Source organism: Tetrao urogallus, assembly GCF_951394365.1.
Source record: "Tetrao urogallus genome assembly, chromosome: 5".
Taxonomy (NCBI): Eukaryota; Metazoa; Chordata; class Aves; order Galliformes; family Phasianidae; genus Tetrao; species Tetrao urogallus.
This window is the reverse complement of record NC_136818.1, coordinates 1457752-1480105: the sequence shown is the minus strand read 5'-3', so window position 1 is coordinate 1480105 and position 22354 is coordinate 1457752. Positions and strand designations below refer to the sequence as shown.

The following is a 22354-nucleotide window of genomic DNA, read 5'->3' as shown; positions in this document are numbered from 1 at the left end:
CATAGAAGGGTGGGCCGGGGAGCTTAGAGGTCTTTTCCAACCCGAATCATTCTATGCTCTCCTCTCTTTCCCTCGCAGCTCCACCACCACTGCCTCCCAAGAACGTCCCGGCCACGCCGCCCCGCACTGCATCACCCCTGACAGTGGCACCAGGTAAAGGCCAGGCGCACAGCTCCTCGCACGTGACGTAGTGCGGCCGGATCCGGACCCACGGGGTTGGCTCCCCCAGGGCATCCCATGCAACGGCTGCGTTTCAGATGTGAATTTGGTCCCTGTGTGTCCTGTGTTGCGTCCGTGTTTTTTCAGCAGATGTCGCGTTCAGGGCGATGCTGCAAAGACGTTGCCGGTCCTGAGCTGGTGTTGCTCTGGCTCGGTTGCTGCTCTCTTCTCCCCATGCTGCTGGTGTCAGTCACTTCTGGGAGCAAAATATAAAGCCAGCCTTAAATCCTGCTCTGCACTGGCAATAAATAGCTCTCCTGCCTCTCTCCCACTCTGCTTCTGGGCCTACAGAACAGTGGGCTTGGGCTGTTCCTGCCCGCTGTGCCCACCCAGGTTGTGAGCAGGGAGAGGCATGTATGCTGCACCGTGAGTGAAGGAAAGCTGAGTGAGGCATTGGCATGCAGCTGGAGTAAATCCAGTGCTTTATAAGCATGCAATAGATGGTGCTGCTTATAGGAAGAGATTGCAGTTTCTGCTCCTCCAGGCTGTGCTGTGTGAGGTCAGACATACTCCTGCACAGCATGTGTGCAAAATGCAGCCTCGCTCCATGTCCCTGAGCTGCAAACAGTGAGCAAAGCAGCAAACTGAGCTGGGACAGGAGTGTGGGCATTGCGCTGTGCTGGGGTGTGTGATGGAGCCTTGCAGCCAGGTGTTGTCAGACATTAACAGCGATGTGTGGTGGTGGTGGCAGCTCAGAGAGCAAGCAGAGAGCCGCCAGAGCTTCATCTGCTGCCGGCTGCAGCTGAAATACATACACCCTGTGTGCTGTCCTGTACTGCATGCTCTTCGCCAGTGGGAGCGTCAAACCAGCATGTGTAAATGTATATATTTATATTTATGTGTGTATAAATATATATATGAGAGGAGTGTGTAAGAGAGCTTCAGTTTGCTGTGCTTACTGTGCGAGTCTAATAGCTAACTAATAATTCCTGGTGATGATAATGATGCTATTTAGCCGTGACATAATGAAGGCTGTGTGCCAGCTGTAAATGGTGCGTGGAAAGGAGGGCCTTGTATGAGGCAACCCGTGGGGCTGGGCGGCTGCATGCTCTCCTGTGCAGTGTATGTATTTCAACCAAGTGTGCTTTGGGAATGATGTCCCCCAGCAGCCGATGAGCCACGTGCTTGGCAACGTGCTTTGAGCATCCCTCTAGAAAGCAGCTGGCGCCGAGCCCCGCGCCACCGCAGGCCTCTTAATGCTAAGCTTAAACCCACTGCTTTGACCGCAGGAGGTGACCAGCCAGCCACGGAGGCCAAAAGTGACAAACCACCATCAATCAATGACTTGGACAGCATTTTTGGCCCCGTGCTATCCCCCAAGTCTGTGGCTGCTCACACGGAAAACAAGTGGGTCAATTTTTCCGATCCATCCCCGGAAAACACGACGGCGGTGCCGAGGCCCCGGGAGCCAGCAGCATCCCCCCCGGTGGCAATGGGCAGCCCGGGGGCTGAGCCGCCCCGTGCCCTACCCTCCCCACTGCGCCTGGACGAGCTGCAGAAGAAGGTTTTGGAGCAGCCCTACGCAAAAGAGGAGAACGCGGAGCCAGCGGTCGCCTCACCCAAGGAATTTGGGCCGGGACAAAGAGCCACCCCGCCGCCCCCTCCGCCGCCCACCTACCGTACAGTCGTGTCATCCCCCGGGCCGGGTGCCAGCAGCGGAGCAGGAAGCCCCAGCGGTACGTCCTGCTGCCCCGCTCTGCTTCCCCTGCCCTCGGCCTCCGTGTCGTCCTCATCCCTGCTCCCCGCTGTGTCTGGTGTCAGATGGGTCTGAAAGCCTTCCCTAAGCCTTCCTTCCCAAAGCTGAGGTGTTCCATCAACCCTTCCCACCTCTGCTTTGTGTGTATACCCAACGTCACTGGGAAGAGGGGGGCTATGTTTGCAGCTGTGTCATCTGTAGGCTTCAGAGTGAACAGAGGCACAAATACTTCAGGTAAACCGTCACCTTGGCGAATAATCGTGCAGCTTTTTCAGTCTGCTTGTCTCGCACCATTGCCATGGGGCTGTTGGGACCTCAGTAGGTGAGTGGGTGAATGCAGTCCCTGTCTGCCCTGCCCTGGTTTTGGCAGCAGGCAGCCACAGCTGGGTTTTGAGAAATGGCTTTCAGAATGTGTGTTTTAGAGGGACAAAACCCGATAGCTTTGCCCGATGTGTGCTGCCTGCCTGGCTTCACCTGCTCAATTATAAATGTGTGTCTACTGGGGCAAGCAAGCTCTGAGAGGTCAGTTTACACCAGATCTCTGAGCTTGAAAAGCTGCAGCCTTCTTGTGTTGTGTCAGGGCAGAAGCAGGGCCCTGCACCAGGACTTGTGCCACTCATAAAGCCATATAATATCCTGAGTTGGAAGAAACCCATAAGAATCACTGAGCCCAACTCCTGGAACATCCTCACCAGCTGCCATCCTGCATGGAGACCTAATCCAGGATCGACCTGTGTCCCACTGCCGTTACCAGCTTTACATCAAGAGCAATGGGTTGGAATTGGTCCCAATCACTGTAATGACACTTTGGATGGGGTGGGAGAGCGGGTAGGACCCCCTGCTCCGTGTGTGGTTGGAGGAGCTTTGGTCTCCGTGGTGCTTTGCTTTTCCTGTGAGTGCAGCTTGGCTCTGTGGCAGTGCTGTGACTTTGTTGTGCTGCTCTCATGAGGTTCTGGGGGTTGGTGGGGTGGGATGGGGACTCTGGGGGTTGCAGCTCCTATCCCAGTGCACCACTCAGAGCTGGAGCGCCTCCAGGAGGTCACCGTGGGACCATTGAGTTTCTACATTAATTACTTCCTGCCACCATGATGGCTGAGCTGCACTGACTGAGCTGAGGATGGGGTGTGATGGTGGGGCAGGTGGAGAAATTCCTCTTGGTGTGAGCTGCCTGCAGTCAGGCTCCCTGTTCAGAGCATTCTCATCTCTTACTTATTACCTTCTGCGTGCTTTGCAGACTGCTGGCTGTTATTCCTAACCAGTCCAAGGTGGGAAAGCAAGCTGTAAACGTGCCAAATGTTGAAACATGCACACAAAAATAGTACAAACCTTTACACAGCCACATCTAGTGGCAGTTGATTGTTGCTCCATCTCTCTTCCTGCTCCTCTGTTCTCTCTCATTGTGAGGTTTGGGTTGCTGTACACAACTCTGGTCCACCATTGGGGTGCTGGGGACCCTGACATGTTCTTGCCTTGGTGTTCCATGGGGGTCTGGTTCCACCATGGCTGGCGAGGGAATCAGAGTGTGAGCAGGTTCCTGTGGGGTCATGGTGCACTCCTGATGGTTCTTGCTGCAGAGCGACCTTACAAGGGGAGGAACGAACGTCTCTGAGTTAAATCTGGCACCTGGAAGGCCTTTGGCCAACTGGTGGGACACTGCTTCTGGATCAAATGCATGTGTGGATCCATCACATGACATTGAGTGCTGCTGGATTACCTTTGCATAGTTCTGGTTTGGCTTTGGAAGTGAGACGGGGGGGGAATCAACCTTTGGCACCCAAATTAAGCTTCTAAATAAGAAGAGCTTAATTTTCAGATGCTGGGGTGAGTGGCTGGGGCTTATGCTCTTTAAACAAACCTACATCTCATCTTAGCACTCATTACATGGGTCCAAGCTCTGTAGGCTTTGTTTCAATGTTTTCTTACTGTGAGCTCACATTCAAAAAGCTCAGTGAGCTGTTTTCCTTCTAAGTGGGGAAATACAAATCTAAAAGCATTATCTTACTGTCTGCTCAAGCAGAGAGTGCTGCTCCAAACCAGAGTGTGCTCCTGCAGTCTGTGGTGCTGCTAACCAACACTGGGTAGGTGGGTGCTGCGATACTGGGGCAGCATCGCCGTGCTGCAGGTCCACTTCTGTTGGCCAGCAGTGGTCTGTGATCATTGCACAGTGCTGATATCAACAAACTTACCTTGGGAGGAAGGTTATCCGTGGAACAAAGAGAGCCACTGGGTTTTCTCTTAAGCATCTCTTAAAATTTCTGTCTGGAGGCAAAAAAAGTCAGCATGGCCACAGCTGCCAATGACCAGAGTGACCATGAAAGCCTCACCATCTTCTTCATGGAAGCTCTCCCAGAGAGCTGGGCTGTTGGCAGTGCTCCCAGCAGATCTGCTTTTCCGCCCTTCCCACCCTTGTTCTTCTTCGCTGGGACAAAGCCACATCCCTGCCTTGGCCTCTCCTCTTCCCATGGCTGGGACTGACCCCACGATGGCCCCATGCACTGCCCTGGGAGCTGCAGAAGCCCAACGAGAGCTGTACCAAGACAAATGGAGGATGGACACTCAGGAAGAAGAGTCCAAATCTCTTCTCTTGCCGACACAAACCGTCAGGATGGAGGGGAAGAAGTGCCCTTTCCCTACAGCTCTTGGCACAACAAAAGCTGTTGCAGGTGGAGATTTCATTCCCAGTTCATCATTTTCTCCTGCTTGGGTAAAGGTGCCAGACTCTGGGTACTGGGGTCACCCCCACAAGTACTGCAGCAATCACGGTATGCTCAGCTGTGCAAAGCTGCTGCTCTGGAGCAACCATCATGGGGGAATTGATGCGGGAACATCCTGTCTCCTCCCCATCGGCTCCTGGGAGCAGTGCCTGTGTGCTGATGTGCTGCTGATGCCCCATCTCTATTGCAGGCTCCTCGTCCCCAGCTCGCCCTGGCACACCACTGGCTGCCTGCAGCACCCCACCACCCCCACCACCACGGCCCCCATCCCGACCCAAGCTGCCCCCTGGCAAGCCCTCCGTCGCAGACCTGGTAGGTGCAGCATGCTTGCATTTGCAGGAGCTGCTTGCACTTTTTGTTGCTATTTATGTGCAGAAATAAATCGTGTGGGAGAACAGCAGTGAGCTGCATCCCTGGGGGGTGCAGGAGTTGGGGTCTGCCTGGGGTTAGTGGGTATAGAGAGGGTGGAATGTTATTCCTGTGCCAAAAGGGATACGGTGCCCGGCATGAAACCTGGGCCACTGGGATGTGAAGCAGCACAGGAAGTGGGGATGGGAGCATCAAGGCAATGCCTGCTGATGCTGCTTGCACTAAACACAACCCTCCCCACGGGGGCCCCAGGCTGTCAGTGGGAGGGGGTGCACCACGGTGACATCTTCAGCAATAGCTTCTGTTTGTTTAATACAAATGTTCTGTGTGTATTTTCTTTAACCTTGTGTTATTTTATGTTTTTCTCCAGTCCAGGCCTTTTAGCCCTCCTATTCACTCATCCAGTCCTCCTCCGATAGCACCTTTAGCCCGTGCTGAAAGTACTTCTTCCATATCTTCCACCAATTCCCTGAGCGCAGCCACCACTCCCACAGTTGGTAAAAATCCTACGGCACTGCTTTTCTTTCACCTTTCCTTCCTCCAAAAGGCCTTGAGAGAGCGCCCAGCCCCTTTTGGTTTGCTAGCTCGGTCTTTGGGTTCAAGCTCATTCATTGTAATCAGGTTTTCGAATGCAAAAAGGGACAGGAGCTGGGTGTGGAGGGTCCTCAAGGTGTTGTTGTCATGGAGGCTTTCTCCAGCAGTTATAGAAAATACGTGCTTGGGGGAGGTAGAGGTTATCACTAAGTGCAAAGCAACACGGAACACGCTTGTGGTTTATAAGGTTGGTCCAAAGCAGCTTTTTGTGGGGGATGCTCATACCCTGGAGGGGAGGGGGGCTGGAAGCCAGGTTCTGGGATCCAGGAAGCAACAACTGCTCAATCTCTTCAAATGTCTGAAATATGCATTTCCCCTTAAAGTGGGAGTGGGAAATGGAGTCTTGGCAAAGGCTCTTCGAATCCCTTTGCTTCACACATCTTCAATCATAACAAGGTGCTGCTTCTGGAGGAAACATCCTCAGAAACACGTTTCTTGCTCAACCCATGGGGTGGCATGGGGCACCTGCAGATACTCCATGTCTGGCTGTCAGCTCTGAGGTCTGTGCTCTGGGGGTGCTGCCTCCCCTTGTGCCTCCGTCCCTGTCACCTTGCCTGCACCCTCGCTTCCTGCAGCTCCATTTCGACCAGGATCACACCCTTCTCCCTTTTCTTTCCGTGGCTTTTCCTGTTGGTTGTCCTGTTCTGATGATGTGCCGGTGCGCTCAGCGGGAATGTCCCATGACACTGCTGTGCCACAGGCTGGCAGCAGCTGGGACCCTTGCCACAGGAGCAGGAGAAGATTGCTAGAGAAAGAAGTGTCTGGAAAAGCAACACAGATTTGTTTGTGTCTGTGTGCTTGGCAATGGTGTGAGGCATTCCATGGGATCTCCCAATATGAGGACACTGGGAATGGCAGCACTGCCTCCCGCCCACATCTCCATCCCACTGGGGCTTCACCCTGGAGGTGTCGTGGGTGTATCTCTTCAGCTCCAGCACAGCATGCTGCTGCAAACTCGTGGAGGCTTTGATGGAAGACAACTGAGTAAGGGAGCTGGTGGAGGCCAGCAGGAGAGTTGGTATGAAGTTTGGGCTGTGCTCATTGCCAGCAGCCCTGCCCTTGTGTGGAGTTCCCCCTGGGATGAGCTTGAAGTATCTCCTCTAAGTGCTCATTTTTACATATACATATTTCCCTTTCCCATATAATTTAATGAATGAAGCTTCTTCATGATGTTTTGCAGTGACTCAGTCTTTGCTCGCTGTGTCCATCCCAGCCCCAAGCCCCGGGCAGGGGTAGGCATCACCACGATGCTCCCCTTGCCCCAAGGGCTGCAGCCCCTCGTCAGAGCAGACAGTGCTCTCACTGTAGGGTCTGATGGTGCCCTGGGGATGTTCACCTCCACCACGATGCCCCCAGAGCAGCCAAGTCCATCAGAGCTCATCCAAGGGTGGTGGGAGTGGTGGTTTTCTTGCGTGTCCTTCATGCTGTGCTGGTGTGCTTCCATCCTGGTTGCATGTGCGGTCACTTAATACGAAGAAAGAAGCTGTTGTGTTTGTGCCAGTGAGCGTGCAATTATTTTTCTCGTTAAAATTCTTCTCCTTCTGTTTTTGTTGATAGATCATGCTGCTTGATTTCACTTGGGACTTGTTTTCTCGTTGTTTTTCTTTATTACTCTCTTCTTTGCGTTTCTCCCATTCATGTTGTCGGAAGAGGATGCCCTATGACAAAGTGCCCACGTCTGCACTTTGGGGAAATGTGGCCTGAAAGTGGCCCTGGTGACAAAAAGCACCGAGGGGTGACATGCCATCACCTCGCACGTTCCAAAGGAAAGGGTTTGTTCAGCAGCTCAGGATGCCGTTCTCCCCCAAACCCATCAATTTAGCAGCATTGGTTTCAGGCGCTGCTTCTTCTCCAGCAGTTTTGGGGTAGTGTGAATGCAGCTGACTGGTGACAGTTCCAGTCGGGCGTCTGCTGCACCATGTGTGTGTGTCCACGTGGAGTTGTGTGCCCTGAGATTCACATCGCCGTGCTGCAGTCCGGCCGCACGCACTGCCCTGGTCATGCCCATCATGATCCCCATGGGATGCGGTGTCGGCACGGTCTAAGGCACCCAGTCCTCTCCATCCATAGGCAACAAGAGAAATCCTTTCCAAGTGGGCAGAGATTCCCTTCCATTGGGCTTCCATAGCTTTGCTTCCTGCTTTGTTCTCCAAGCAAACCCTGAGTTTCAGAGCCCGCTCCCGCCCCGCACGCTCTTGGCTTGCTGCGCTCCCCGCCCCATAGCGAGACGGATGTCCTGCTCTGTGACTCACTCTATGTCCTTCTCTCTCCCTCTCCTGAACCTTCCCCATCCCGCTTCACCTCCTGGCCATACAGAGAATGAACAGCCTTCCCTCGTTTGGTTTGACAGAGGAAAGTTTTATTTGACTTTCGAAGGTAAGTAGTGCGCAGGCTCAGCTGCCGCTCGCTCCCCGCTCGCTCGCTGCCCCGGGCTCCCCGATGCTGCGGCCCGGTGCTGTGCCAGGTGCTATGGCTGCTTTGGTTGGGTTGATGCTATTCATCAGTGAGCTGTTTCCCTGTTGGTTTACTTTAAAAAAAAAAAAGAAGAAGAAAAGAAAAAAAAAAAAAAAAAAGGAAATATCTCAGTACCTGGGCTGAATGCCATGGAATTGCTCCAAAAGCACCGGTGCTGCCAGGAATAGGACTGTCACTCTGGGCTTGTGGCACCCCTGGGAAACCATAGGCATTGCACATGCAGAGACCCAGCCAGGTAAAGCCATCCCCTACAGTTATCCTTCTTGCTACCTGCAGGGCAGGGCTTCAGCAGGCAAGTCCTGAGCAAAACCAGGTGCTTAGAAACACTCAGAAATTTTTTTATTATGATTTTTTTCTGATTCATCAAATTGATTCTGTCACCTTTGAGCTTTCTTGCCCTGCCACCCAGCGCAAGGGAATGAACATTCTGCAGCTGGGGCTGCCGGGGACGTGGCTGCATGGTTCCAGGTTCCCCATTGCTCCAGGATCCCCATGGCTCTTGCATTCCCACGAATCCTGGTCCCACAACAGGGTGTGCAGAGCCAGACTGGGCTGCTCAGCTGCTTGAGCAAAGTGCTTTTGGTGAGGGTGATGCCAGCACTGGGCAGTGGTCAGTGTTGGTGAGGGGAAGTGCTGCTTCTTCTTCTCCTCTTTGCCTTTTCCATCGGGGCAGCTGCTGGCCCCTTCCTTCCAGTGCTCATTTGGGTCTTGCTATTTCCCTGAGCTGGGTTCCTGTCTTCTCTCCTCCTCACTGGATTGGGCCCAACAGCCCTGTGAACACGCTGGGGGATTGGTGTGGTTTGGCTTTGTAATGATCATCCGATCTTTTTGGCTGTTGGATCTGAAGTTCTGCGGATCACTGTGGCAGTGTTTCTGGTTGGGGTTCCTTTTACTGCTGTTGTTTCTTTTTGGCTCTGGGCAGAGTATTTGCGTACCGTGGGGTAATTTTTCTGTACTGGTGATGTTTGGACTGTGCTCAGACGGCTTCGCTCCTTCCCCTCTATTCTGCACCATCATTCAGGCAGCAGTCAGGCAAACCACCCCTGTGTGTGACAGCACTGCGATGGGAAACCCGCCCTGCTCCCAATGGATAACAGCAAATGAACCCAGTGGGCTCCGAAGCCCTGCTGGGTGGATGCTGATCTCCTGCATTGTCACATTCCTTGGCCACAATGAAATGCATCCAAAAATGACTCCAGAAGCAAGGGCTAAAAACTCATTGGCCCCATAGCACGTACTTAAATCAGTCTTCCTTCTCCGAAAGGAGCGGTCAGGCACTGGGACAAGCAGCCCGGGGAGCAGAGGAGCCTTTTCCAACCTTGATCCCGCGATTCTAAGTCAAAGTGTTTTTGTGGAAGAAAGCTGATTACTCTCTGGATTTATTAGAATAGTGCGGGGGTTCATGGGGAGAAGTGGAGGGTGTGAGAGCTGTGGGTGCCGGTTGCGTCCAAAGGATTTTTGTCCTTCTTCTGCGCCTGGGCCTGGGGTGAGCACGTTCAGCACAAACCCAGGTTTATGGGGTGAGTGATGGCAGCGGGAAACCTTTGGGGAACCCAGTGCTGTCTGGGTGATCTCAGTGGCTCAGAAAATCCTGCTGCGGCAGAGCTCGGGGTGCACTGTGCGCCGCTGGCACAGCGTCGTTATCCAGGCTGAGCCCATGCATCTTCCTTGGGCTCCTCACGCGTATGGCCAGGGGGAGACGTGTGGCTGTGTTCATTGATGATGCCCTGCTGAGCTGCGTTAGGGCTCCAAAAGGAAAATCCCAGCCTTGGGGAAGGCTCTCCTGTGCTGCTGGGGGGGAGCAGCTGTGTTTTCACGTGTTGACGCTCTGCCATTACAGTGAGTCTCTCAGAACTCAAGGTGTAGTCTCGCTGACAGATTTCCCGTGAGACCATCCAAATCCCAACGTCCCACGCTCACATCCCACTGCAGGAAAGCTGCAATGCCACGAGGCTGAGCTACCAGCCAGGACCTCAGCCAGCAAGCACAGGCACCGGCAGCAGGACGGCGGAGGGGAGATGGGCTTGCTCGCAGGGCAGCACGAGCTGGCAGCAACCTTGCTGCATGGCATTGCTCACTGCTGCCTTCCCATGCAGCAGCTCGGGCTGGCAGCTTGCATGCGCTTGCATGCTCAAAGCGAAATCATTCCTGAACAGTGCATTTCACCCTTTGCCATCACTTGTTATGCATTTTCGGGACAGAATGACCTTAGCGTTGAACTTGATGTACAACATTACAAAACAGTGCATTGTGGAGAATGTGGGCATGCTGGAGCCTGCGGGGCAGTGGTTTGTAGGCAGCACTGCTCCTGGCCACCTCCTGGGGACATTTCCTGGTCCCCAGAGGCTCAGAGCCCACAGGACCTGCGCTGGGCACATTTCTCCTCAGGTACAGAGCTTGCCTGGGGCTGGTGGTGAGGCACCAGCAGGCACGTTGCATGCTGGTTGCTCTCAATTGCTCTGCCCTGAGCGCTGGGGGATTTCCAGCATGCCTCAGGGTTTCAGACTTCCCCTTGCACTGCTGCTGTCCTCCTCTTGCTGCAGTACACCACGGCTAGGCTGCAAGCAGTCATGTATGTGGCCAGATCGCTACTGCTTCACAGCCTTAACCATGGCATAATGCAGCCCTTGGTGGATTTGCAGCCCTTGGAGTCATACATGAGCTGTGCAGGGAAGCAGCAGTATTACATGTATTACAAGTGTGCATGGAGAGCCGTGGGCAGGCCTCGTGCAGCCCCTTTGAATCCGCACTGAGCTGCAGGGTAAGGAGTTGAGCATCCTGCTCAGTGCAGAGGGGACACCAAACTGCCCTGCCTCTGCTGGGGGCTGCAAACCTAAATCTGCACAAACCATCCCCATGCAGGGCTTGGTGCCCCATGCTCGTGGCGAGGCTCCTCTGCTCATTTCCTTGCTTGTCTTTTAAGGGGAAAAGAATCACTTCAAAATAATTTTCAAGCCTAAGACAAAGCCTTGGGGTTCTCTTCTTTTCACCCTTTGCCCACAAAGCCACATGCTGGGCTCTAGCAGGGTACACCCTGGGGTGGGTGCAGGTCCCCATCTTGCAGCTGACTAGCAGAGGCTCTGCTCTGTTGTAGGGTCATCACGGGGCCCCAGCCCGCTCACCATGGGGGCACAGGACACCCTGCCCGTCGCTGCTGCCTTCACTGAGACCGTCAATGCTTACTTCAAGGGAGCCGACCCCAGCAAGTAGGTGCCGGCCGTGGGGTCTGGGCACGGGTGTGGGAGCCTGGGGTGGGAATGGGGGGGGCTTTCACCACGCCGTCCATCCTGTGCTGCATTTTGAGCCCTCCCTTTCCTCCCCCTGGGTCTCTGTGCTCGGCGCTGCAGGTGCATCGTGAAGATCACGGGGGAGATGGTGCTGTCCTTCCCGGCAGGCATTACCCGACACTTTGCCAACAACCCCTCTCCGGCAGTGCTCACCTTCCGTGTGCTCAACTACAACCGGCTGGAGCACGTCCTGCCAAACCCCCAGCTCCTCTGCTGGTGAGCCCCTACTCACACCCGTGCTGCCAGCCAGGCCAGACAGCTCTTTACAAGGGCAGGCTGCTTGCAAAACCACCTGCCTTGGGGTCTGGGCAAGTTTTGAGAAGGAAATTCTCAGCCCCTAAATATTGCTGGAGCACTTCCTTCGAGATCAGCCCCTTTGCCAAGCAGCACACAGTGGGTTTTGCTCATTTTCTACCCGCTCTGTTCAGTTCAGATCCTGCTTGTAAAATGGAAGAGCCCATGGGAAGCTCCTGTGGGGGGGTCAGCATCCCTGGGGGTGTTCAGAGCCGTGAGGATTTGGCACTGAGGGACGTGGGCAGTGGGGATGGGGGGTGGGCTGGGGTTGGATTGAGGATCTCAGAGGTCTGTTCCAACCTGAGTGATCTTCTGTTTCTATGTCACTGCTGGCAGTGACAGCACGCAGAGTGATGGCAGCACGAAGGAGTTCTGGGTCAACATGCCAAACCTGATGACGCACCTCAAGAAGGTATCGGAGCAGAAACCACAAGCAACCTATTACAATGTGGATATGCTCAAGTACCAGGTATGGCGTTTTGTCAGGTTGAATTCTGTCACAAACGTGTGCTGTAGGTGATATGGTGTGCAGGAGGTGGGGTTTCCATAGCGCAGAGGAGGTGGGGGCATGATGTGCTGGGGTACGGCACTCAAGTGGGGGCCCAGCATGAACCTTCTATGTGAATGTGAGGTGTTGTCCCCTCTAAAACGCATTGCAATGACTGAGTCTGTAAAATGGGATTTCTCCCTTCACCCCTACGGAAACTAAATGTTTTTTCTGTCATTTTGGAAGGTATCTGCCCAGGGTATTCAGTCTACTCCATTAAACCTTGCAGTGAGCTGGCGGTGTGAACCTGCAAGCACTGACCTCCGCATCGACTACAAATACAATACAGAGGCAATGACCACACCGGTAGCTCTAAACAACGTCCAGTTCCTCGTCCCCGTTGATGGAGGAGTAACCAAGCTGCAGGCTGTGCTCCCACCCGCTGTCTGGTAGGGATCACTGAATCCAGCACCCAACCCAGCACTGGCTCTTACACAAGATGGGGTGGGCGACCCAACTCTTCAACCCCAAGTGATGTTTTCTTGCTTGGGTCCAACCCAAAGCCACATTCCCAAAATTAAAGATCTAGAGCGTGGGCTGCCCTGAGCACATGCTTTCGGCAATGTTTGGATGGGGTCCGTGTAGCACCCTGCTTCCTACAGAAATGCTCTTCCTGGTGTGTTTGCAGGAACGCAGAGCAGCAGAGGATATTGTGGAAGATCCCTGATATCTCTCAGAAGTCGGAGAATGGAGGTAATGCTGTGAACACGCGTGCTTGTGGTGCTGGGTACTTTGAGCAGGCGCTGGGTTTGTCTGCACACAGAGTCACAGGATGGCCCGGGTTGGAAAAGACCTCAAGGATGATGAATCTCTAAGCTGCTCGTCACAGGCAGGGCCACCAACCTCCACAATTAATAGCAGCCCAGGCTGCCCAGGGCCCCATCCAACCTGGCCTTGAATGGGATGGGGCACCCACAAATTGCGGGTGCTTGCAGGGAGAGGATGCTATTTGTGATTAGGGAGCAAAGAGCCTGGAAAACGCAGGGCGTCAGCAGGACTGCTTTGCCAACCGGAGCTGGTGTTGCAGAAGGACGGGGTGGAAGCGCAGTGGGAGTGCTGGCTCTAACGCTGCTCTCCTGCAGGCGTGGGCTCGCTGCTAGCCCGCTTCCAGCTGGCAGAGGGGCCCAGCTCCCCAGCCCCCCTGGCCGTGCAGTTCACCAGCGAGGGCAGCACGCTCTCCAGCTGTGACATCGAGCTCGTCGGTGCCGGCTACCGCTTCTCGCTCATCAAGAAGAGGTTCGCGGCAGGTAGGTGCCAACCTCTCCTGAAATGCCACCCCTCGGGGCTGTTTCCCATTTGTGGGGGTCTCTGGGGGCGCTGCATGGGGATGGAGGCGGTGGGTGGAGGAGCCTGGTTGATGTCTGGTCCCGTTCCCAGGTAAATACTTGGCCGATAACTGAAGGAAACGCATGGAAAATAACCAAGGACTACTGTGAGCGGAACGGGTTTTAATTACAGCTTAAGGAAAACGAACTAAATCCTGCACTTGGGACATTTCTGTTGGAAGTGTCGATGACTTTCAGATTTTTTCCTCAGAAAACACCGTCTTGACCAGTCCTACAGTATTTACTTCTAGATGTAACATTGTTAATGGTTTTAAAATGTAATTATTGTATTTGTAAATTGTACTCATTCCAGTAAGGCCGTATTTTGGAAGTTAGACACTTGAGTTTTAGCCTTTTACCATTCATGAAATGGATGTAATTTAAACCGTGGTATATAAATTTAATAGTAGTACTGTTGAATGGCACAATGCTTACAGAGGTAGATTACATTTTGTCAATATATACGATTTAAATTCGGTGCAGATAGCTGTTATGGGGGGTGCCTCACCGAGGGGGCTCCTTCACTCCCCTCCTGCCCACAGCGTGTCTCATGGCGGTGAATAAAGCTCTCCATCTTCAGGTTCAGCTGCTTGACGTGCAGAGCAGTGTTTCTGTGCAGGCAGAACTCACAGCTCACAGTTTTGGGGATGCGTCCCCAAAGCAGGCTCCGGATTTTTGGTTGCGTTTCCGCCATCCTTTGCTTGCTTCTTCTATTCATTTCCTCTGCTTTCTGAAAGCCCCGCAGGTTTAGGAAGTGCTGTAAGGGTGTGCAGCCCCGTGCTTTTCCTTCTTACCCATTAGGCAGGGAAAAATGAAATCTCTATACAGAAATACTGAGAAATGAAGGCAGCACAACCTGACCCTGCCAAAAGCAGCAGCACTGGGAGCAGCTGTTTCATGGAGATGGGAAAACCTTCAAGAGCTGTGCAGGGGTGGAGAGCTCTTTCAATGGGGAGCAAAGGAGAAGACAGCAAGCCGTGCCCAACCTAAAGGAAAATAGGAATGTCTGGAGCTGCTCCAGCTCTGGGATGGCTCCTGGTTTGGGATGTGTGCTGCAGGATGGGCGCTCTGTGTGCACGATCATACAAAGTATGAATGCAGGAGGAAAGCACGACTCGGTTATACCCAAATCCACATAGATTTGGAAGCAAACCCGCCGGCACTCCTGGATGGAGCGCCCTGCCCTGCCCAGCTATTTGCTCCCCTCTGAAATGGAAATACGTACCAATGATGTGAGCCACCCCTTCCCGACAGAGGGCAGAACCTGAAGTTTCTGCCCCATCAGTTGATGCTGTGTACAATTGTTATAAACTCATGCTTCCAGAGGACACCTATGCCATAGTCCCGAAAATAGGGATTTTATAGTGTAAATATGACCAGAACATAGATATTTTACTTTATATTTCATTTGAAAGACAAGCTGTTTACATTAGCATTGGGATTTTAAATGCTTTTTAAGGAAAAAAAGAGGAAAACCAAATAACCCAAAGCTCAGCCCAGCTCCCCTCCTCCCGGTGCCGCTCACTGCTGGGACCCAAACGGGTGCTGTGGGTCAGGTCCTCCTCATGGTGGTGTTGCCAATGCCTCGCACAGGGTTTGGGTTCATTCTTAGCTGTTGCTTCCCCATTGAATGCTGCTCCTGTGTTCTGCTGTAGGGCTGCTGTGCGCTCATCCCTTAGCTCTGCTTCTTTACAAACCTTCATTTTGAAGCATACTGTGACCGAAATCGATGGCATTTGAGGAGACACCCGAGGTCAGGGATGGGGCTCTGAGCACCTGTGGGGCTGTGGGTGTTCTGCTCATTGCAGGGAGTGGGACCAGGTGGCCTTTGAGGATCCCTTCCAGCTCAAGCGATTCTTTCTATGAACATCACTACATTGCGCATTCCCTACCAAAAAAATCACTGTCTTAAAGACTTCATTTCATCACCAGAATTACTCTTTTCTTCTTCCCTCTCACAAACTGGCAAGGAAAGCAATCCTTGTAGAGCTGAGGACTCCTATGGCTGCAGTTGTTCTCAGCCCTGTTTCACTGCAAGGAGAGACAAAGCCCTGTAGGAACAGCTGGGCCCTGGCAGCTTTACAGGCGCTTGGAGCACCTTACTGCTCTGTTAGACTTCTCTCTCTTGACGTGCAGGAGGTCACCGTGGGAATGCCGTGCTAGAATCCTGCCCATAACCCATGTAGGGGTATCTGAAACCCACCCCTTTCTCCCAGCTCCAGCTCCATCCAGAGTGCTCTGGGGCCGATGAAGATGCCCAGGTGCTTTGGTGGTGTGTGCGTGTCCATAAGGGAGTGGTGATTTGGGATGGGAATGGCATCAGGGCAGAGGGGGACGTGGGGCTGCTGAGCTCAGAGGGACCCCCAGCCTCCAATTGGGATCCCCAGGGCACGGCCCGACAGAAGCTCTATCGTTTTACGAAATCCCTCGTGTATAAAATGTTTATAAATATTTGTGGATGAAGATACACAGGTCTATTTTTAAGATTTAAGTTAAATAAGTTAACAAATGGCTGGCCTTTTTTGCCTCGACGTGCAATGGGATCTATTATACCTTTAGTCTCCGATGGCCTAGGTACTGCTTAGTCTGTGATGAAAACTTTGCTGCTTACCCAATGTTCTCAGAGAAGAGCTGTAAGAGGCGTACAGGTTTGTTGCACACGGACTACTGCAGCAAAGCTCTGTGTTTGACCACTGGTAATATGAATGTGTTGTATTGACTTGTCGAAGATAATCATGAGACAACATATTTTAAATGTTACTTGCCTTATAGATTAGGATACGGATACGTGGATATCATTTTTGTAAATAATGTTTTTTATAAATGTCTTTCCTCCATTCTCCCCATCATCCACTCCACCAAATCTCGAATATGCAATTATTTACCACGCATAATATTGCAACAAATAAACCCCCACGTTTCAGAACAAAGTTTATTAATCCTATACATGAGAACCACATGAAACACCCCCTTAAGTTGCAATTTAAATGTGATTTCTTTTTCCCCCCTTGAAAATAAACAGAACCCAGAAAACAGAGCTTTCTTTGTGTGTGTTTTGATGTCACAGGCAGGAGAATCATGGGGGGGGGGGGGGGGGGGGGAACAAGAGGATCACAGGCTGCCATGTCTCTGTGTCCCAAATGGCATTGCTGCTGGGGCCATGCAATGTGACCCAGCTCAGGGATGGGGCTGCAATTGGGGTTGGCACGCAGAGAAATGTGGGGACCTGTGTGGACCATGGGGACATTGAATCATTAAGGTTGGGAAAGGCCACTGAGATCATCTATTCCAAGCGACCCGTGGAGGCTGTGGGTCATCTAATGGGCTGTGGGGAGTTGTGGGGGCTGCGGGGACATGCAGTGCTTGTGGGGATACATGGGGGCAATGAGGGCATGCAGTGCTTGTGGGGATACATGGAAGCAATGGGGGCATGCAGTGCTTGTGGGGATATATGGGGGCAATGGGGGCATGCAGTGCTTGTGGGGGCACATGGGGGCAATGGGGGCATGCAGTGCTTGTGAGGATACATGGGGGCAATGGGGGCATGCAGTGCTTGTGGGGGCACATGGGGGCAATGGGGGCATGCAGTGCTTGTGGGGATACATGGAAGCAGTGGGGGCATGCAGTGCTTGTGGGGGCACATGGGGGCAATGGGGGCATCTAGGGGCCAGCGGGGGCTGTGGGTACACACAAGGGCCACGGCTTCAAATACACGCAAGGTCTGGGAAGAGCCTTGGAGGCAACGGGGATCCAGCACGGCCCCGTGCGGAACACGAAGACCGAGCGGCGTGGCCGCAGGGACGGACGGGGAGCCGCGGGGGGTGGCAGAGGGGCGGGCTGCGGCTGCCGGCTGTGTCTGGGCGGCGCTGCCCTCCGTTTCCCCTCCGCCTCCCCTCTGCCGCTGTCGGGATGCGGCGCATCGCGGGCTGCTCGCCGCTCTCCTCCCGTCGGCCCAGCGCCTCCCGGGCCGAGCAGCGCGGCGGGGCCGGCACACATCCCGCTGCGGGTAGGGACCCGCGGGGCGGGGAAGGCGCGGGAGGCGTCGCGGCTCACTGTTCCCTCCCTCCAGGTCCCCCCGAACGATTCCCGGTGGCGGCGGTGGACGCCATCCTGAAGGCCGTGCTGGAGGGCTGCCTGCGGGAGCGGCGCTACGAGCCGGGGCCGTGCCGGGAGATGGCCGCGACCGTCAGCGAGGTGCGCTGAGCCGTGGGGCCGCGGTCCCGCTGGGAGGCCGGGGTTCCCCGGGAGCGGCCGTGCGGTGTTTTGCCGCCTACGTTGGTGGAGAGGGGCGGGAGGTCGCCGGTTCGCGGCGCGGTGGCCCGTGTGTGTGTGCGAGCGCCGGGTGGGACGAAGGTGCTGCTGCCCCTGCGCCGTGCCTGGGTTGGAAGGACGGGGCGGATGTTCTACACTCAGAGGCAGCGAGGCCCCAGCAGTGCCCAGAGCTGCGGGTGTCCCGTCCGCGGCCGTGGGCAGCTGCAGCTGGAGGAGTCACCCAGCCCACACGTGGGGCTTTGTGGCCCCTTCCAGCCCAGCCATGTTGGGATCACAGAATCACAGAACTGTAGGGGTTGGAAGGGACCTCCAGAGCTCATCGAGTCCAACCCCCCTGCCAAAGCAGGTTCCCTACACCAGGTCACACAGGTCGGCATCCAGGCAGGTCTTGAACATCTGCAGAGAAGAGGACTCCACCACCTCCCTGGGCAGCCTGTTCCAGTGCTCCGTCACCTCACTGTAAAGAAGTTCTTGTGCACATTGGTGCAGAACCTCCTATGCTGCAGTTTCCGGCCATTTTCCCTTGTCCTGTCTCCACTCACCACTGAAAAGAGTCCGTCCTCGCCATTCTGCCCCCCACACCTTAGATATTTATAGACCTGGATCAGGTCCCCTCTCAGTCTTCTTTTCTTGAGACTGAACAGACCCAGTTCACTCAGCCTTTCTTCATGGGAGAGATGCTCCAGGCCCCTCACCATCTTCGTGGCCCTCCGCTGGTCTCTTTCCAAGATATCCCTGTCTGTTTTGTACTGAGGAGCCCAGAACTGCACACAGTACTCCACATTCTGTGGTTTTGTGCTGCTGTCCTGAGCCTTCAGCCTTACAGCTGGTTTGGCCCTGGAGCTCGGCAGCGCAGGACAAGCAGAGCTGCCTGTCAGTGTGAATGCCCACAGGAAAGTGACCTCATCAAGAACACTGTGCCCACCTGCGGTGTCTTCTTGCTTAATGTCTGCCCTTGTGTTCCTGTAGTGAAGCAGAGAGCTGTGTCTGCTCTTAGCACTGGAAGTGTTGGTTCTCACACGAGGTTCTCACACGCTCACTGCCTCAAAACCAATGAGTTTGAACTGCTGCAGGGTGCCCAGAGAGGCAGTTGTGCCCCAGCCCTGCACACACCCAAGGTCAGGGATGGGGCTCTGAGCACCTGGTGGAGCTGTGGGTGTCCCTGCCATGAGCAGATGGCCTTTCAGGGTCCCTTCCAACTCAAACAGTTCTATGCTTGTCATCAGGACTGTCACAAGGGCTGAGCAGTGCCGTGCTGGCACTTTCCATCCCAGAACACCCCGTTGCTGAGCACCCCCTGCGCACAGCTCACCGGGTGAGTCCCAGCACAGCCTCTCTCCTGCAGGTGATCAAAGCTCGGGTGAAGGACCTGGTGCTGCCGAGGTACAAAATCGTTGTGGTGACACACATTGGGCAGCTGAACGGGCAGGGCATGCAGATCGGCAGCAGGTGCCTGTGGGATCCCACCACGGATACGTTTTCATCCTATGTCTTCCAAAACACTTCACTGTTCGCTCTTGCAACTGTCTATGCTGTCTATTTTGAATAGCGAGGTCGCAGCTTTCAGCAGCAGGAGAAATGAATTTCAGTCTGAGTCCTCCTGTTGCTGAGAGCAGCAGTGAAGGACCAAGGCAACATTCAGCTGTTCAGAAGCGTGGTTCCCCTGAGCTATCGTTGTATTCCCCAGGGCTTTCCCTAGTTAGTGATTTTCTGTAGGATGCAATTTTGCACCTTTAGCTGCTTTCAGCACTGGGTGTCCCTGTAACACTTTTTCTCCTTGAATTTCCTGTGAGCTTCTGATCCCTCAAGAAATCAGAGTGGTTTTTAGAAGGCAAAACAAACGCGTTTGGAACTGATCCACACGATGGGGCAACTCAGCCCTGGCCCCGTGCAATCACTGCCCTGCTCATGCAGGGTGCCATTGTGTGGCCATGCAGAAGGCAGAGAGTTTTCTTGGAGATGGCTGGCTGTCCCATCGTTTTCCAAATCAAGTGCCTTTAAATGAATCATGTTTGGATTATACTGATCTGACATGTCTGGCCCCTTTTATTTAAGGTGTCTGAGTGAAGTGAAAAAAAAAAAAAGAAATGGTCTTTCTCAGCTGCTACCTCCCCATAGATAACAGGAGAAATGCATCTCTCTGAGCTCAGAAATATATTTCCCATCTGTCCAGTTGCAAATTGACTGCCCACTGGGCAGGGTGTCAGGTAAATGGAAAATAACTCATGACTCCTCCTGTGTGTTTTGAGGGCAGACAGAGGGGTCACTGTGTTACCTGCTGCAGCACTCCCCTGCTGTGCTGCCCTGCACAGAGCATGTGCTCGGTGCTGTTCTCGTTTTGGTACCAGCAGGTGCTTGTTGCTACCCCTGTCTCACCGTTGATGCCCAGATCCAAAAGCTGCTCTTGGATTTTGGTGGAACGCACACAGTAGCTTGCTGTGTTACAGCTTCTTATGTGCAAAGACAGGAGGTAGATGGGAGGACTCACTTCTAAAATGGCAATGCTAAAACACTGCAATACTTTGTAGAATGGCAACAAACCCACCCGAGTTGTCACTGCAGCTCCTACCACTCAGCCTTTGCCCCTGCGCATAAAGAATAAAAGAATACAAGAACTGTGCTTTATGTCATGATTGTTTTAATACCTTCAAGCAACAGCCTCCGACCTCCGCAGCAGCGGCACGTTAGCACAGCAGGCTGATGTCCCTCTCACTGCAGCCGACGCTGCAGCAGGACGTGGTGAGCAGTTTGGCCACCTCGCGTTTCTTGAGCACGGCCACCTTCCTGCTGCGCTTCACGTCACGCTCCTCCTGGGCTCTGCCCTCCTGGCTCTGCTCATCAGCAGCCCCCAGCCCCTGTGCTGCGAATGGGGAGGGCTCCGAGGAACCGCCGCTCTCCTGGGACGAGGACAGGGAGCTCTCGCTGCTCTCTGCTGCGTGGAACAGAAGCTGACGGTTAGAAGTCGTGCCTCTCAGCCTGCTGCTGCTCTGCGTCCCTCAGAGGATGGAACTAGAACAGCTGGTGGTTTCCTGGAACACGGGCATGCTAACAAATCCAGCACCCAAACTGCTGGATGTTCACTTGTGCTTCTAATGATGTGCATTCTATACACGGTGGTATATCTGGGCACAAACTCCTGTTGTTCATACAGCTACAGGGGCTATCTGGCTTCATTCAGCAGTGGTGCTTCCTGCTCTCTGGTAGCACATTGCATTGATGGCATTGGTTTTTCTGTTGAAAGCTGTTGCTACAACAGTATTGTCTAAACAGGCAGACGTTATTGCACGGAAAATGTGGGAAGCCCCTGCTCCTGTCATCTGCCTCATCCATCTTCTCTTTTCTCTAGTTATTGTAATCAGAGCACAGATCTCCAGCAGTGCACGCAATAGCTGAGTACACAACAGCGTGGGAAGGTTATTGCAGATTACACGTCTCACATTCTATGTTCTTAATCCTAATATTCTCAAATTGGTCATGTATTTTCTGGATTAAAGTGGGAAAGAGGTGTGTGCTGCTCGAGCTGGAGGTGGAACACGTGCCAACTGCAGCAAGGCTTCCGTGTGACACGTCCGTATCATAGCACAGGGCTGTCCTGCCATAACCTTGGACCTAGCTCACAGTTCCTTGCAATGACTTATGGCACCTTTTCCATTCAGCAAAACAGCATGTGGAGCTAAGAAGGCAAGCCATGAGGAAACACGGAGCACACATTCACATACGTGAAGCTGTGCTTGGGATGCACCTCCCAGCTCAGCACCTGCTGCTACTTTGCTCCTCCTGAGCCCCCTCACAGTCAGGCACACCCAGCACTGGGGTGAGCCTGCCGTGCATTAGTTGATAACGGGGTGATAGGTCATGCATTAATTAGTACTTACCAAACAGGTACTGGTAATTAGCCAGATCCCTCTTCCACCGGGAGCCGCCACAGGTGAAGACGATGGCTCTGACAAAGTCTCTCCCGCAGAGCTTCACAGCATTGCCCTCCCCTTCGGCTCTGTGCAGCACAGCCAGCAGGCAGAGCGCAGCCAGGGCCAGCAGCGTGCTCTTCATGCTGGGTTTTGGGGCTGGAAGGGTGGCGAAGGAGTGCTGTGTGGGGCTGAGGTGGGGAATGCTGCTGGGAGCTCCTGTTTATAGGGGTGGCCCATCCGCTCCACTGGGCAGCAGCTCGCTGCAGGGTGAGCTCATGTTTGCCAGAACCAATTGTGTTTGTGGTGATGTTTGAAGTGCCTCGGGGGTTTGTTTGGGTGTTAAAGACATCTTAGGACTGTGTAACTGCTTTACAGTAGGAATACTTGTAGCATAACATGTTTATAGGAAACGGGCTTACATCAGTGCTCTTAATGCATACGTGCTGCAAAAATGTTTATGACGTGTTTTGTAGGTAATGGGTTTCATCTCCATGCGCTTCCCTTGCAGCCCGTTGCCACCATGTGATGTGGGGCCTTGCTCTGTCTGTGATCCCAAATAAAGATGGGAATTGACTTCTTCCATGGGCAACCCTGCTTCGTCCTCCTGCTGAGCGTCCCCTCGTGCTGCTGGCAGCTGTGTGTCGTACTTCAGAG

The 22354-nt window shown here is 53.8% G+C and overlaps 3 protein-coding genes across 3 annotated transcripts in view; 2 read left to right on the top strand and 1 right to left on the bottom strand.

Moving 5' to 3' along the window:
* SGIP1 (SH3GL interacting endocytic adaptor 1) overlaps positions 1–13595 on the top strand; it is a gene marked incomplete at both ends in the record, with an annotated part of 32096 nt that extends 18501 nt beyond the window's left edge. Inside the window, 12 exons of the mRNA XM_079535459.1 lie at positions 79–153; positions 1449–1895; positions 4820–4941; positions 5369–5495; positions 7909–7968; positions 11162–11273; positions 11415–11570; positions 11985–12117; positions 12382–12584; positions 12824–12888; positions 13278–13442; positions 13573–13595. Of these exons, the coding sequence (XP_079391585.1) occupies positions 79–153; positions 1449–1895; positions 4820–4941; positions 5369–5495; positions 7909–7968; positions 11162–11273; positions 11415–11570; positions 11985–12117; positions 12382–12584; positions 12824–12888; positions 13278–13442; positions 13573–13595 (1688 nt within the window). The remainder of the gene's footprint in view (positions 1–78; positions 154–1448; positions 1896–4819; positions 4942–5368; positions 5496–7908; positions 7969–11161; positions 11274–11414; positions 11571–11984; positions 12118–12381; positions 12585–12823; positions 12889–13277; positions 13443–13572) is intronic.
* A 3834-nt stretch (positions 13596–17429) lies between these two features.
* DYNLT5 (dynein light chain Tctex-type family member 5) lies at positions 17430–19341 on the top strand (the record flags this gene model as incomplete). Its single annotated transcript, XM_079535456.1, has 3 exons — positions 17430–17526; positions 17590–17714; positions 19138–19341. 3 exons carry the CDS (start codon positions 17430–17432, stop codon positions 19339–19341), a joined length of 426 nt encoding a protein of 141 aa, XP_079391582.1.
* A 1135-nt stretch (positions 19342–20476) lies between these two features.
* On the bottom strand, positions 20477–21842 carry INSL5 (insulin like 5; the record flags this gene model as incomplete). Its single annotated transcript, XM_079535351.1, has 2 exons — positions 20477–20724; positions 21668–21842. 2 exons carry the CDS (start codon positions 21840–21842, stop codon positions 20477–20479), a joined length of 423 nt encoding a protein of 140 aa, XP_079391477.1.
* Positions 21843–22354: the final 512 nt, after the last annotated feature.